General features: G+C 41.5%; 1 protein-coding gene across 1 annotated transcript; it reads right to left on the bottom strand.

Annotated features, from left to right (window-relative positions):
- Positions 1-237: 237 nt before the first annotated feature.
- On the bottom strand, positions 238-13,089 carry nup50 (nucleoporin 50). The gene is made up of 8 exons (XM_077004833.1): positions 12,936-13,089; positions 7,818-7,893; positions 6,914-6,997; positions 6,331-6,529; positions 4,927-5,655; positions 3,894-3,984; positions 3,673-3,791; positions 238-2,261 (listed from the first exon to the last, which is right to left on the bottom strand). Exons 2-8 carry the CDS (start codon positions 7,884-7,886, stop codon positions 2,095-2,097), a joined length of 1,458 nt encoding a protein of 485 aa, XP_076860948.1. The 5' UTR covers positions 7,887-7,893; positions 12,936-13,089; the 3' UTR covers positions 238-2,094.
- Between the last annotated feature and the right edge of the window lie 4,289 nt (positions 13,090-17,378).

Genomic DNA, 17,378 nt, shown 5'->3' with positions numbered 1-17,378 from the left:
TTTTTTTTTTTAAGAGTTATCTGGCAGTGTTGGGGTTGAGTGTGACAGTTCTACACGTGTCTCAGGAACAGCAGGAGGGCAGCTAAGAGCAGCCTACGTCCCAGATCCAGGCCAGGCGTGGGCGTCCCTGTCGCCGCAGACGGGAGCGTGCGTCTCCAGAAACAAGGTCCCGAGTGCAGACGGACGGTAGCTGTGGTCAGTTGTCTTGATTGCAAGGGAATAAATGCAAATAGCATCCACAAATGTCAGATTTTATTAACACTATCCTATAATAATCCCTGAAAGATTATCTCCACATATTGCATTGTTTTTATGAAGAGATCCTCTTTAAATACTAGGGCGTTTTAACATTGGATTTCAATACTGATTTTTTTTTCCCCAAGACATACAAATGCACACAAGCTTTATTTGTATGGCAGAATTGTGGTGTTTTTGCTAAAGCAAATTTGTTAAAGATTCAAATACACTCTCTCAATTGGCTTCCTCAGTAAAGCATCAGTAAGGCAGTAAGATATATATTCACCACACAGTGAACTAAAATGTCCGTTATCCATGTTGTGCTGACCCCCTCCCCAAATGGAACATTACACCTCAGTTCGCACATATAAGCACATTCTGTTCCTGATGTACCATCTTCACTCGCACACCCACCAGTGCCAGCAGAGCATGGCGCTACTAAAACCGAGATCATGGGTTCGACTCTCAACAACAAGCCGTCATACTGCGAAAGTTGTTATCGTCATCCCGACAGTTGCTGTGTGCCAAATGCTGACTGTTCTATTTCAAGGGGAAGTCATGACACGGATTACCCTACAGCTTTAAAAAAAAAAAAAAAAAAAAAAAGACAGCAACGCTCAGACTGCAACACATCCTTAGGCAACAACCAGGAAACCCATACACATGTTTTATGTTGATTTATTCGCCAGTTAACCAAACTACAAAAAGTATTGGGTCCAGTTAAATGCATGCCTTGTTTCTAAGGCCTTACAAAGGTCACTTAAAACAAAACAAAAAAAACAAAAAAAACTTAAACCATGATCCACTTTAAGACAGCAGGGAGGGTTCGTAGGATGATTCACTTCCCACCAGTGCTAGAATGATGGAGGTTTCACGATGTTGGGCAGAAACTGTATAGGGTCAACAAAAAACACTAGAGGACTCCCAAGTTCTCGTTCTGAATAAATATCAATTATAGCAAAAAGCCTGGAGCAACACAGAACACAAACAACGCCTCTTGTTTGATCTCAAGCAAGTTAAGTGATGTGTATAGAAATAGATCTGTATAGATTTGTACAGATACAAAGACGGGTCTGGTGGTGTTTGGTTCTTCTAATCAATTTTCTAGGGAGGAACTTCTTTTAGGTTTCCCTTTGTATGTTGGAGGCACACGGGGCCAATCTCGGGCTCCACCAGCCCAAAGACTTGCGTGTTTATTCAGGAAGGCACACCAAATACAAATCAGTAATGTTAAACCCTAATTTCTCCTCTCATTTCTCCTTTTAAATCTTGTAAATTTATTTCGTCCTCGCATTCAGAGCTGAATAAAAAAAAAAAAAAAAAAAAACAGCTGTATTTCTATCCACATTTAAAAAAATAAAATAAAAACTTTTTGAAAAAGTATCATCAGCCTCACCCTTTTTTAATCTGTGAAATAGCAGCAAAATTTAACTCGACGGAATGTTCAAGGACCCAGGCTCATGGTGGTGATGCATGGTGGTGTTCACCGTTACATTTAGGGCACGTATGCTGTTCTATTTCAACACCGTTTAAATCAGAATCCACGCAGACGAAGCTGGCAGGGCCGTGGCAGGGATTTCACAGTATGAGAACCGATTTTGTTGACGTTGCTCACGAAGGGTCTGTGGCGGCATGCATGTGAAAACGGTTCTAGATCGAAAGGACTGGGTTAAGCAGGAGTCAAGTCTGTGAACGATGACGTAACCGGAGTATTGTCACATACAGCCGTGCAAACCACATTCAGGCAATACATGACACACATGGGGGGGGGGGTCTATTAAAATCTCAGCTGGAAGGTCTGTGGGGCGGGGGGGGAGGGCAGCTCACGCTTTTTTCTCCAGCAGAATTTTGTGCAGTTCATCGGCGTCCTCTGCCGTTTTGACACGGATGAGCATCGGGACGGGGGGTGGCGGGGTTCTTGTCGTCCACGGGGGGATTTGGCACACAGACCACCATGACGTTGTTTTTCCCCGTTCGTGTGCAGGGCATAGATGATGGAACCATGATGTTCAACAAGATGTTACCTGAAGGGGAGCAGAGAGAACGCGGTTCGGTTCACAGGCTCAGCCAGCGGAACAAAGACACCCAAGCTAGCTCAGAGTAATCAAAGCAGCCCATGAGGGGATCAGTTCCACCACACATCACCAGCAGCAAGACACACAAAAGGCAGTTCTAAACTCATTTACTGAATATCCAATATTTTTTTTTGGGAGGGGGATAAACGTTATCTTTGAGGATGGGCACAGATAACACTTTTTGCTTGTGGTTTATGACTATGATACATAAGCACATGTGGAAGTGGCAGTTTTATTTTGTATTTTTTTTTTTCCTTCGCTTTCTCATTTTGTTTGATCTAGTTCCCTCCAAAGTGCTCCGTATTTAGTCTGGCCTGTGGTTCAGCGTGGTCAGCACAGCTTAATGATTTAGCTTCTATTAAAATAAAAAAAACATAATGCCCAATGTTAATAAATATAATAATTTCCTGAGTACAGCTAATAAATTGGACACATCACACCAGGTAAAAAAGTGATGTAATGGCAGTTTAGAAAATTGTCTGCAAGTGAACACTTATGCAATGATTGCATAAATTAAGCAATTAAGAGTAGAACGAAGAAAAAAAAATCCAGAATCAAATGAGATTAAAAAAATCAATTAAACAAAAATAACAGGTGCAACTGGCTAATACTGTACCAACTGCATGTTACTGTGCGGTTTTAATTTGATGCTACTATTATTAGAGGGTTCTCCATATCTTAACTAAAGTCAGATATGAGCAAATGACGATATGACCCACGATATGCTAATAAAAGCTTATTTTGTACAATTCATCACAATAACACCTCTTCACACTGCCAAACTTCTGATGATAAAACAATTCTTGTGGAATCTAGATTCCTCCTCCAGAACAGAAAATGGAGGAAAGGATGTAATGAAATGTCAGCAGTTCTCCCCGTGTCCACCAGGGGGTGTGAGACCTCATGCTCCATTTATGCAGTATTCTGCAGTACTATAGCCTTCCACACAATCCCTATCCCATGAAAAAAAGAAAAAAAAGGGGGGGAGGGGGTGAAGGAACCTGACCTACTTCGGAATGACAGGGCTGGTGTAAGAGGAACACTCATTACAGAGTTACCTGCAGAGTCACAGATCATACACAACCTAACCACGACCTCCAGTTCTAAACACTGACCCCTCCAAAATAATCGAACAATCAGCAAGCCTGATCTAAACAATTCAATGGCCATATCAGAAATAGTGATCACAAAACACCAGATATCACGGCCTGTTTGTCTCCATTTTGACTGGGGGAAAAAAAAAGCAATAGGGCCCTTTTTTAAATGACACTCCATTGCTATGGTCAACAGTTTGGTCCTCTTAATATAAGAGAAGATACCAAGGACTCTGAAGTGTGCTTGAATCAACAGAGCCACTTACCCAGGTTGGTGTCTGCCCGCACCAGAAGCTGCAGTTTGCCATCTGCGACCAGCTTCAGATGAAGCGTGCCAACCCCTTTCTCCTTAAACTCACTTTCCTTTTTATAAAACAGCTTGCACCTGTAAAATGAAATAACGAACACAGTGAGTGTTAAACAGAATGTCGGATTTAGGGAAGGGACCGTGGCCAAAGAACGGGGAGACGAGTAAAGTGTGGGCTACTTTTTAGAGTAGAAGGCATCTTTCTCCTTGATCTCTTTAACCACAGGTACAGGGGGCTCGTCCGATTCCTCATCAGCCCCGTTCTCGTCTGCTGTAGAAAGAAGAAAGCAAAACATAAGATACAAAGATAAGAGGATGCAACATACACAAAGCAGCCAGTTCTCTGCTAGTAACATACGAAAAACAGAATCAGCCCAAACTGAACAAGTCAATCTTAAGGTGAAGGCTGATTCATTTCTGATTCTGCCTCATTTTCTACTGATGAAATGTGTGTTAACATATCAGCTAGAGGCACTGTGCCCAGGCACTGAAATACTCCACGGAAGGATCAGAAGATTTTTTCACAGCATGACAGATTGGTTAATCATTTGGTAAGCCTAATTTTTAAACGTACAGACAATATAATTACAGGAACATAATTTAAAATAACCTCTACTGCATACTTAAAAGGATCTGCTGTCACTCACTCACACACACACACACACACACACACACACACACACACACACACGAGTGTGTGTGTATATGAGATCAAATTATATGTATTTATAATATATTCATATATATGTTAAAAATTTGACAGTTCATGACCGCCTTTCTTGTATGAAATTAGGGGCTCATTTTCATCAAAAACTACAATTTAAAAAATTAATCATTTTCATTCAACTGCACCCAAATATAATATTTTGATTCTGCCTGAATAAAAACTATAAAAAAAAACAATTTTAAGATTTGCTTTAAATAAAGTATAAAATGCTTAATATAAAGTACATATTAAATTTTAAATATTTTTAAATGTCAACAGGGGCCATGCAATCAACATAAATAAACTAGCACTACTAACAATAACCTATTGTTGCACAGCCTGCTACAATACACCATACTGACTTACTGAGAGTCATAATATTAGATGAATTCCATACATTTGGTCTTTATCGTAAAATTGTACTCAAAATAAAGCGTTCATCTTAGCGTTGTCTGTGAAGCTCATATTGAACTTCCCCAATCTTAATAGCGGTACCGAACGAGGTACCTGCGGTCCGGCTGCTGCCGCCCGTGTCCGTCTTGGCCGCGGTAAACGAGAACGTGGCTGCAGAAGAGCCAGTGCCGACCGTGCCTCCAAACAGGGATGGGGAGGAAGAGGAGGAGGAGGAGGAAGAGGGGGAAAACGAGAAGCCGGAAGCCCCTGCGGACGCGAGGGAGCCCAGCACGGAACTGTCCAGCTTCTGGCCGAAGTTGAAGGTGACGCCGGCGGGAGCCGGTGCCGAGGCGGGACGCGAGCCCTTCTCCGGGTCGGCGGGGTCCTTGTCCTTGGTGAAGGAGAACAAAGCAGGTGTGGAGGTGCCTCCAGCCGGGGTATCCTTCACGCCTCCGCTGGGGAAGGACGGGTCATCCGGGGCGCTGCCCGACAGGACCCGCGGCTGCCCCTCGCCCCCGACGTCCCGCCTGGCGACCGGGTCCGTCTGGCCCGGGGAGGCGCCGGATCCGCTGCCGTACTTCTGCTCCACGCTGGCCAGGTGCCGCTCGTAGTCGCGGAATATGGGGTTGAGGTCGCACAAAGGGTTGTCGTTGACGTGCTTGGTGATCCAGTCGCGCACGGAGCAGTTGAGAGCCGTGAGCTGCCGGTTGTACTCCTTGGTGCTGCTACTGCCACTGCTGCTGCCGCCGGAGCTCGCGGGCAGGCTGGGGGCGGAGCCGTTGGGCGTGATGTCAGAGCCGTCCGTGGGCTTGGAGGAGGCGGGGCCGTTGAATGACAGGGAGCCTGGGGGGGGGGGGGGGGGGGGGGGGGGGAAGAGGAGGACTTTGACTGCAGTGAATAGCGGAGATGTTCCAAACGCTGCCTGCACCACAGCGGGGGACCAGGGGAAGGGGGCGGGGGCTCGGAGGAGTGTGTGCAGCATAAAACCCCCCTCCCCGCTGGGTGTGTCGGGCTGGCTCTCCAGCCAGAGAAAGGCACTGCGGCGGTTTTTATTTGGGCCACTGTGCCCCACATCAGTCTGACTGAGACACACACATTCTCTCTCACACACACACACACACACACACACACAGCTGATTCAGCTCCATTAGCCCTAAATGGTAAATGCCACATTCCTTCCCTCAACAAAGGGAGATGTTCATTTCAAGAAAAGCTGTTAGGATACAGCCATCCAACTCATCCAACAGTGAAATCTAGTCCTGATGGTTTGATTTATATTGCAAATTTACAAGAAGCTAGAAATAAATGTAGAAAAAATATTACTACAAAAAATAAACTTTTGGACTATTTCACACATTTCTTTTGCAAAACCAAATAAAGGTTTAATTTTACCGAACCAACACCATTTCCTTTGTTGTTCTTAACTGCATGTACTTGTCGTAAAAAAAAAAAATTATTCTTTGTATTTAAATGCATAAGACAGACACCGTCATGGTTGCTATGGTTTTAAAGACTCACCTGTGTTGGCTTTGGTGGTGGCTGGGGAGTTAAAACCTCCAAAAGACGGAGTGACGGAAGCCGCGCTGCCATTGGTCAGTCCAGAGAGGGCTTTCAAGCCCCTCCCATTCCCAAAGCTTGCGAAGGCTCCCCCGCCCACCGGAGCAGACGGGTTCAGAGAGAAACCCTTAAAGCCTTTAAAAGCCCCAGCGCTCTCTCCCTGCAGAAAACGCAGCAAACTCATCTATAATTCACACCGCAGTCCCAAGTACTGAAATGTTATAGTGGTTATATCATAAACACGGCCTTAAATACAACACATGTGCGGCATTCATCATGCAGACAAAATATTTCAAGCACCCTTTTCTAATGAGCGAAAAACAAAAATATCAGAATGAATAAATATACATAATATCCAACATGCTGTTGCTGCATAGCGCAAGTGTGAACACACTGGTGCAGACATCTCGGTTGTGAAGGCCTCTCATTTTGTAATGCATGATACCAATCAATGTTCCTGATGTGCCACTGTACATGCCAGCCTGCCTCACGCCTAACGTATATTCACACCGACAGCAGTGATCCCTGGGAACGGTTCTGTTACCTCGGCGCCAATGTTTCGGCGCTTGGCTTTCTTGATTGGCCGGTTCTTCATCACATCCTCACTTGCAATTGAAAACGTCCCTGCCTGTGGAAACAAAAACAGTGATAGGCGAGGGATACATTTGGAACAATTCAAAGGTGTTAATTCCTGAAAGATTGGAAAGCCAAACTGATGTCAGATTGACGATAGCAAAAGGATTTCGGAACTTTCAATCAGACTTTTGTCCTAAATGGAACACATTTGAGCTATAATTTCATTTCTGCCAGTACAACACAATCTATCACTCAATAGCCCTCAGTGAACAGGAACCTGAGAAAAAGCTTTTATTAATGGTGCAGCCTGTAACAGAGAGTAATGTAAATGACTAGACATGCTGGGGCGTTTGCAATTAACTTCTATATCCAGTATAATCAACCACGTTAAGCGATGACCTTTATGCAGTGTGACAGTCATGATGCTCATTGAGCAATGGCATTTATTCCCATTAAGACTTTTCATTGTTGACAAAGGTCTGTGCAACAACAGATCAGGTTTCTAACTATTATAATTTAATTTTAATATAAAAATGAAAAACAACAAGCATTGTAATCCACAACCTTAAAATAAACAAGAAAGTACCAATGTAACAACCAGCAATACTGCTCAAATGAAGTGGGACCATGAACACTCGAACACCCTTTTGTTATGCTAGTTAAAGTGTCAACTGCATATGCATATCCACAGACAAACGTTCTTACCCCAAATGAAAATGTAATGCTGTGGGCCTGACTGCACAACTGTGGCATCAGGATCTGTGAATATATGCCTGCCTGGGAATGTGCAATTAAGTGAGCCCAGCTGTCTACAGGAAATCCTAAATATGTTGTCTGTTTGATAATGACCAGTTTCATTAAGGAAATCTTACCTCTTCTCCTTCATCTTCCTGATCCCAGTTTCTGTCCGTCAGTTCTTTCTCTGCAATACGTTTTGCCATCGCAGATCTGCGTAAGGGTAAAAGAAAAATAGAATCCATTAACCATTTCTGTTGTAATAACAAAAGCGGCAAGCTAAAGCAATTTATCTCACTTTCCCCCAACAGACCCGGTGAAACGGCACGAGAGTCTGAAGAAAAAAAAAATTATTTAAGAAAAGGCTACATGCAGTGCAACGGCGTACACACGCCAGCACAGATGTCTCGGTCATGGCATGCAGGTAAAAGCACTGAACGCTAGTTCAATCACATCTGGGATGTACCACATCAGACAAGGAGGAAGCCCAAGACATCTAAAGACCTAGACACGGTTAGCACAACGCAAGAGGGAAATTCTTTTTTAGATCAGACTTTCACTGGCCCGTTGTAAAGGCCTTTGGGCAATGCATTATGGGAGTCCTTTAGGAAAACAAACAAGCATCACTTCCTTAACATCTTGCAATGAAGACACCCGTAATGTCCCATCAATAAAAGAATACAGTTTTTGTATTACTACTACTATATGGTTTTTAAAGTTAAATCAGAGCCTAAACACGACACTCTCAAAGCAGTCATGCAGTTGTGTTAAAATGAAAACATCAAGTATCAAAGGGAAGTTGGAAGAAAAAGACGTGTTTATGTGCCTCTTAACCAGAGAGCAGAATTAAATGCCAGAGCTTCTTTCTGGTGCTACGATGACAAGATCACACATACACTTATTTTGTATTTTCGACCTTCACATGTGACAAAATCCTTTCGTTAGAATTACGAATATCATGGATATGTTTTGAAAGCTGTTTGAGATGCCAACATCTTGCTAAACTATTGTTAGAATGGCACTGTATCAACTGGTATATGACACGAGGAGAGCTGCACGTCTCATAGACAAGTGTTCATCTCATCACAGACAAAGTCAAACACTGCCTCCTGATTTTCAGTGCTTACCTTTAAGCCGTCAGTTTAGGTTCTTAGCTTAGCACCGTAGAGGAGACTGTAGTGAAGTATTATTAAACAACCATTAAATGTAGCTATTGTAGCAAGTGTCTTCTAATATCTGAGAAACTAGCTTAACACCTGAGTGATTGACTCGTGATTGATGTGAACAGTCACTGGTCCAAACAGGCCAATCCACTTGCCCCACATATATATATTTTTTACTTGCCGCAGGCCATCGAGCTATTGCTTATGTCAACCCCTGCAAGAGGAGACAGCATTCAATAGACACAACCAATCAGCAAGGACATCCAGAACATCCAGATCCAGACAGACCAGCAAACAATGGTGTATCTGCCAGGCACAGTTGATAATATGCAGAAAACCGTAGTAATACATATGGTAATGGTAACAGGTAACACATATGCCAACACCAAGTGATGGAAAGATGCAAAGAAAAGAATGTGGGGTTGAAGAGAGAGACTGTGGAATCTTAGCGGCAGCGCTGTCCCAGAACCCGTCCACATCCTTAAATTCCCTCGCTTCGGGTACGAGTCCTAAAACTTGGGGAAAGACAACCACTAACCGAAGGGTGAATTTTTATATAACCACACACACACCTTGCTGTACGAGTAGAATAACCCATAGAGCCAACTATATGCATGTTTATTTAAACAGATAATAAATATAATTTATCATTATGGATCTTAATTCCACTTTGCATTAAAATTACAACATATGGTGCATTCTGTCTGCTTTCATTTCTATATACAGGCCAGTATTTATCAAAACTGTAGGGTTATAAATTAAATTTTTATTCATATTAAATCTAGTGCAGTAAAAATATCTGCGCTGATATAGGCCTATATAGATAAGCATCCTTAGATAAAGAGACACCCTAAAGTGTCATCTTTATGAAGTTCCACTGTATCCAATTTAAATCTTTATATTATTGATGGCCTTATAGCACTTCATTAATCTCCTTAGATGTGCAACATTTTATGCTGCTTACTCACCTCATGTATTTTCCAGCCACACAAAATTTTGTTTTACGGCACCAACATGTAAGATGCTATGAGAAAAATACAACTAAAACCTACCATGAGTCTTTACCTCATGTCCTTGCACTGTGCATTTGCTGGTAAATGCTAATAAGGTATACACAATATTAAAGATGCGTGTAAATGTCATCACTGACACTGTGAATATTTTGACTGCATTTAATTTCGTTTTCATTTACTCAACAGTTATTTTGCCAAACACAAACGAGCCCTGCGTCCATGACCTCTTACAAGCACTGGTGTGTGAGGTCCTCTGATCATATATCAGTCACTGCTGTGAGAGATGTAGAGGTAGAGAGAAAGTGAGAGAGAGAGAGAGAGATCTCACAGCAGGTAGAACTATTTTGGCTACAGATAAGATGAAGGACAGGTGATCACATGCAGCTGTCCAATATATATGATGTCTGCTCAAGTTTACTAACACAGTAGCGGAGCTGGCTTGCCACGTTCACGCCGACATGTAACACAAAGTAGATAGTTGTCAGTAATTAAAATATCAGTTTTGAGAAAGTGAGAGAGAGAGAGTGAGAGAGATCTCACAGCAGGTAGAACTATTTTGGCTACAGATAAGATGAAGGACAGGTGATCACATGCAGCTGTCCAATATATATGATGTCTGGGAAGCAGCAAAGTTAGCCAACATAAACAACTCTGTGAATCACTCAAAGCAATGCGCTTAAGGCAAGTTTGCAACCCCATCTGAAAAACAATATGGCTTAACGGTTACATTTTTCCAACAATGATGTCATGCCAAAGTTCTGGCTAGCTGTACTGAGAGGTGTGCAAACCAATCCAAAACTGATGTTCTAATTACTGGAACATTATGTAGCTGAGAGCAATCTGTATCCTAGTCATGCTAATCTCCAGTCAATTCACTGTAGAGAAAACACTGGTGAACAGTGAATGAAGAGCAAACGAACCTTTACAAACCTTTACAAAAAAGTGCACCTTTTACTAACAATGGTAGGACATCAAACTTTAGCATAGTGGCTGTTCTGAAATCATCAGCTGTGGATCCTGTGTCTTCCTCTAATGCCAAGCGCAGACTACACGACTTTTTTGTCCCTCATGATGTTCACTATGTCAGATTAGCAGTTATATTCGTTTCATGTCGTACTCGAGGAACTGGCAACACTACACGTTAGTCACCGACCAAACATCGTCCTCGTCCCGGCGTGAGTTCGTAGATCATCGCGCGGGGGGCGGGGCATAGAAGCTGACAATAATGGCTACAGAAGCGCTTTGCGTGGTGGTAGCGCTTTTGTGCTCAGAAAAGCACAAAAAAAAGAGGAAACGGCGACTGTGGGCTCGTTCCTGGGTGACCCAAAGAGGACATCACGGGCTTTGTGTACATTTGTGCGCCACAGAACACTCTGTCTTCCTATTGGTCAGCGTCAGGGAGCACATCGTGGAGCATGTCAAACTAGGCGATAAAATACAAAAAATTCTAACATGCTAGTCTTTTCGTCGGACAGTCCGACGGCGTCGCTCACGTCAAATTACTGCTCATGGACTATGTCATACTACACGGACCTTTGTCGCTCGCGACACTGAAATTCGGATCCGACGCAGGCAATTTGTCGGCTCCGACAAAATTGGGTCAAAATCGGGCTAAATTCGTGTAGTCTGAACCGGCCATAAAACAAGAGCTTAGTTTGTGAAGACTCAGAGCTTACGTCAAACCAATATAACACACTGTTATCATATGCTCAGCATAATGTTGATAAGTCACTCATTAAAAAGCTGTAGGCTATGTACACTGTAGCTAGTGTTCACTGTCCTACAGCATAAAACATAGCCAACTAGCCTATTTCACATGAATTTGTAATTTCCATAAAACTATATTAATAAACAAAACTGTTCATGTATGACCCTACAAGTGTGTATAATATCAGTTTATATCTTTCACACTCAATAGGCTCAATTTGCCTGGCCAGAGAAAAAGAAAGAAAAAGAAACAGAGGCTCAGAAATAGTTTAATTAGGCTACAGCCACGTGAAATCCAGAAAGGTTAAATATAACGTCCCGCAAGTATTTATTTAACTGTCAGTGCGATATTACATTTAGTCACGTGTGAAGTTTGAATTAACAACAAATACCGCTTAAATCAAGCAATCGCATGCTTTATTGCCAAAAAAGTAACTGGAAAGTCTGAATTTCAGAAGAGTACTGAAAACTGCTTTTTCCACTACAAACATAGTTGTGCTGTATTAAAAGATGCAACAAAATTTGTTTTTCTTAATACGCTTTGATGTTTGGTTGTTTCAACCATATCGTGATAAAAGGTAAATATCGTGATTAAGGTAAATATCGTGATTACGGTAAATATCGTGATGACACATTCATCATGACTAACTGGTACTGAACACTCCGGAACATAAAGGCAGAAGAAAACAGAAAAAGTGAACATACAATCACCCGTCACCATCTCGAGATGGCCCAACAAGTGGTGGCCATAAAACACATCGAGTTATGAGGCAGAAAACCGCTTTAAAAATATAATTGATATAAACCTCCAAAGCTCTTACCGCCAAATATGGCAGTTAAAAGTTGAGGTGTCGGGAGCTAAAACGAGACCATCCTCTGGTTTTCCTTCTCAACGGGAGCTGAAGAGCTCTAAAATCTCGCTTATGATCATGAACATCGACGATCATTTAACACCAATTCGACAAACTGGCGAAGTTAATGAACCAAATAATAATAATATGATAACATAAACCAAAGTTCCGTGATTCTCCAGCTAACGGCTAGCTAGGTCGGCTAGCTGCTAACGCTGCTCAAGTTTACTAACACAGTAGCGGAGCTGGCTTGCCACGTTCACGCCGACATGTAACACAGAAAGTAGATAGTTGTCAGTAATTAAAATATCAGTTTTAAAAATGACAGTTTTAAAATATCAAGCTAAAACACACACCGCCTCGGTTAGCTCGCTGGCTACCCGCTAGTCAGACGCAGCGACGGGCCACTCGGCTCCGTCTCGCGACCTGTTAGCTTAGCATGTGCTACACTAACACTAAAGCGCCCGCGAGTGCCAGTTACAACCCGTATACATGTACGACACACGCCGCGGGATACGCACCTTCCTGGCGATCAAAAGCTGTATCGGACGTCCTGTGACTTAATTAACGGGTAGTCGAGATATTGCGGATCTTAAAATAACAACCGGCAGTTTCGACTTACACACCGGGAACCTCTCACGCCACCATTTTAGAAAACGGGATATTCGCGCGTCGTGCGGCAAATCTACGCGGAGGCGACACGCGCCACGCCCCCTTTAGGCTTCTTTGTGGGAAATGTAGTTTCTGTCACTTTGCCCGGCACACGTAGGCCTACATTTTGTGCAAGGGCACATATTACACGTAAAAAACATTTTTATGGCCGTAAGAGCCATTGGTGCTGAAAGGGACTTGACTATTACACTACATTTGAGTATTGTATTATACAATTGCACTAAGTTATAGATAGTGTGCCTTGTTGCTTTGGTATGCTAAATCGTCCACGTCAACGTAAAGTAGTTAGTTAAGCTCTTTATTAGGTCAGTGTGGTCAATGTATTCAAGTGGTAGCCAACTAAAAATAAGTTAATTTGCGAATTCGTGATAGATTTAGCAAGGGAAATGCTGTGTAGAGCTTGCAGTAATACGAGATTATTGTTAGTTGTCATATCTACTGAGTGAATGAAGCTATAGCTAGATAATGGACTTGAAAGACACTGCGAAATTGGGTCACTAGCAGGGTTGCAGGGTTTGTAGGTTTGGCTGACGTTTGATAAATATCCAGTGACACCCCCCCCCCCCCCCCCCCAAAAAAAAAATTGCATTATTTTGTTAAGAGCATAAATTGTTTTAAATATTCTACACCAGGTTATGAACACCTGTTCTGAATATGTACAGAACCAAACATAGCTTCAGTGGTACTTAAAAAAACTCACGGAATGACATATCTGGAGGATGGTAGCTGATGCAATCTATTACTGCCAAGCTGTTCATGGGGCTTCACTTCATTGCTGGGCTGGACCGGTTCAGGAAGACTAGGGGATCTCGTGGAAAATGCCGCACAGTTGAGGACCAGATGGCAGTGGTCCAAACGCTCAGGATCCCACATCGCTGTGCCAACTCAGGAACAGGTGCTGGAGAGAGTAGGAAGTGAGCTTGGGGCCCTGAGCAACCACAGGAGAGTCCTGACCAGCTGGCCAGGGAGGGGAACGCTGAAGGAAAGGGGATCAGGCTCTGTGTGTGGGACAAAGGAGAAAGCAATTGTGTCTGCCTTTGTGTGCTACGTCTGCTTTTGGGTGTTTTTATACATGATGATAAAAAAAACCTGATAATTATATGAGAGAGCTTTTTAATATTAAGTGAAGCCCCATATATATATATACACTCTGTAAGAAATTAAATGCGCTTTCAACTTCTCGTTATATTATATAAAGTTGTCATCATACATTTTTTTCCTTCTTCCTCTTCAGTCGGTGATACAATCCAAGCTTTTCCCCATTCTGTAATCTGTAAATGATTTACTCAAACATTTCCATAAGGCGTATCGCTAAAGCAAAGTAGCAAAATGGAGGCAGTGTAAGTGGAGGGTGGGAGAGTGGCCCCTCCCTCACAAAGGGGAAAGTGAAGTACTGGGCCCCCTAATAGTTATGAATATTTGAAGGATGATAAAAAAGTAAAGGGCAACAGCTAATCATATGGACCAGTGGCACAGACAAAATGCTGTGAACAAGACAGACATGAGGTGATTTTAGATTACAGTCAGGTAGCAGATCTTTCATAGTCATTTTTGTCTCTAGGGCCTTGTGGTGTGATCTTACCACTATTCATAAGAAGATGATATACATTAACATCAGATTATTGTAAATAATAATGCTGTTATTGCAACACTTCTGAATTTTATTGGGAGACTGAAGGTTCAGATCAGACATGGCCTGCTTTGCCAGTTTCTCTTAAAACAGAAAATAAAATTCTTTTGAACATCTGACTGGGGGGTCTTTTTTATCACCCCTTGCTGCTTTTTTGAAATTGGGGAGATGTCTTCATCCTTGTTACTTTCATAATTAAATCAGGAAGCACTGATTATAATTTTTTGCATGCATTTCTAATTGCAGATGTGTTCACAAGACATATTTAAATGTCAATCAGGCACCACAGATCAGTGAAAGCCTAATTATGCACAATTAGTTAACTGTCATATGCAGTAATTACTGGAGCGAATGGACAAATTAAGAAGAAATTTAATTGGTTGGTCTTAATGGAGCAAAATGCACTTTATCTGTCTGTATGCCCTTTGGCACACCACTGAAATTGTTTCAGTTTGATAATTGCAAGAAGAATCAATGTTAAAAACAAATTACAGCATTTTTAAAAATAAGTAATTTAACTTATATGTTGGTTTTACAGTGTCTCAATATTAAAAAATGTAAAATAACTAAAATAACTTATATGGTCATTTTCAAAACTTTGTTTAAAAGATTCACCACAGGGTTACATTTAAATAATAAGATGCAGTTGCAAATCAAAGCAATCAGTCTAATGCCTTCTAGTGGCTGTTACTGGTACTAAATATAAGAAAAAGTCACTTCTCCCAGGCTATTTTCCTGAATATAAAAACAAAATAAAATCATTGTTGGAAATATGTAGATTTGTTCATCAGTATGTAACAAATCATCTCATAAAACATGAGTGATTACATTGAAAATTTTGCTTTGATCTTATTTAACTCATTACTGCTTTAACCTTATGTTTTACAAGTACATAAATGATTATAATAAAAAGAGAGATTAATTGCATGAATCTTGTTTTGTGGTTTTGCATATTAGTTTTTCCAAATATGCCAGCCTGCAATGCAGTAGTTATCTATTACCCAAAGGGGCAGTAACTACACCACAAAAAGTGAAGTGAAATGTCCAACCTGGGAGGTTGATCTACCTGTAACTGCCTATATGACAAAATAAATCCTCCTGCCACTCATTAAGTGAGATGAAGGTAATTAAATCTAGTCTAGAAGGTAGAGTGTGGATTGTTTTAGCAACACACAGTGCTCCATATTTATTAGATTGATATGAGAAAATTAATAATTCATTAACATTGAGATCTGGTGTCAAATTCCTATGTCAAGGCTATTGCTAAGAATGTCATGCCCACTCAGGCATGTTAACTGAAGGAAAATGAAGTCTCTGTAAAGCAGAGTCGTCTGCAGCAAAAAAAAAAATGTTTTTGTTCTTCAACCGAATTAATAATGAAATGGCAACTTGGGTCTTGCACCTTCCACATATTTAAAAGTAGGATATCTACTTTTTAATATCATTGTTATATCTACATATTTAATATCATTATTATATCTTGTTTTACTGATATAAAGTCTTTAAATAGCTCATATGAAATAAAAAAGGCATAATACTGGCATCAGGATTAAAACTCAGAACATTATCTCTCACATGTAGCATACTGTTACTACAACTGGAATTGCCTACATCACCATCACGACATGTACTACTAGGCCTGTGACACTAATTCTGCCTTTACAGCTACAGCCAAGTACAGTTAGAACTAGGCTTCTAGTCCAAAAATAACCACTCCAGTTATTACTCTGGGGTATTGTTGTATGTTGCTAAAGCCTTTCTCTTCAGTATGAAGGCCCAGAACAGTTTGGGATTTTTCCCCCATAACTGTTTCACCTTCTGGAATCAACTAAACCTGACTGTAGATCATCACTTGACAACATTCCCCCGGAGCACCGCCTGACTCTCAAACACCCTCCCTGTATACTGATGACTAATGCCTGATAGCCCATAAATGAGTGTTTGTTTGTTCTTTTCACTTGAGTAGGCAAAATGGTAATCATGCAACTGTGCCGAGCAGGGAGTTTGTCCTTATGATAAGGATTTAATTCACCTCTTTTGTGTGTGCGATAAAGCGGCGACATCACTTCCAACTAAGCAGAGAGGAAAGTGAAAAAGAGAGTGAGCACCATCTGCATTCTGACCCAAGCCCGTGCGGCCCGCGAGATAACCTACTGATCGGTTCTAATGATTCGTCTGATCATAAAGTACATAAAGGCACAAGTATCCCCCGTTCCATTTGCATATTCGTTTTCTGGTTCTTGGAATTCCCTCAGTATAAAATAGCTCCCAACATTGATGTTCTAAGACAAAATGAACAGTTACAGTCTTGACTCTATAAGCAGACGAAAAAAATCACAATATCTTTAAAAGGACCAGCAAAAGAAAACCCCTCTTCTCTGGAGGTTACAATGGCAGCTAATGATTGCTGATTCATGCGAAAAACAGCAAAATAACACGACCCTGACTGCCTTTACAATGAAAGTAAAACATTATAGCAGTTTGCACATCACAATGCTGCATCCTTAAAATCACAAAGCATATGACATTTAATCTAATCAAGCAGTTTTTTTTAAGTTGATACCGAGCTTACATATTCATCTGACTAACATTTACAGTCCGCACTGACTCTGACTGCCTATTGATAATGGAAGCTCCATAATTTATTTTCATTAACGTAGAG

This window comes from Brachyhypopomus gauderio, chromosome 5, assembly GCF_052324685.1.
Source record: "Brachyhypopomus gauderio isolate BG-103 chromosome 5, BGAUD_0.2, whole genome shotgun sequence".
NCBI classification, from domain to species: domain Eukaryota; kingdom Metazoa; phylum Chordata; class Actinopteri; order Gymnotiformes; family Hypopomidae; genus Brachyhypopomus; species Brachyhypopomus gauderio.
Note: the sequence above shows the minus strand (reverse complement) of the source record. Positions and strands in the feature narration are given on the sequence as shown.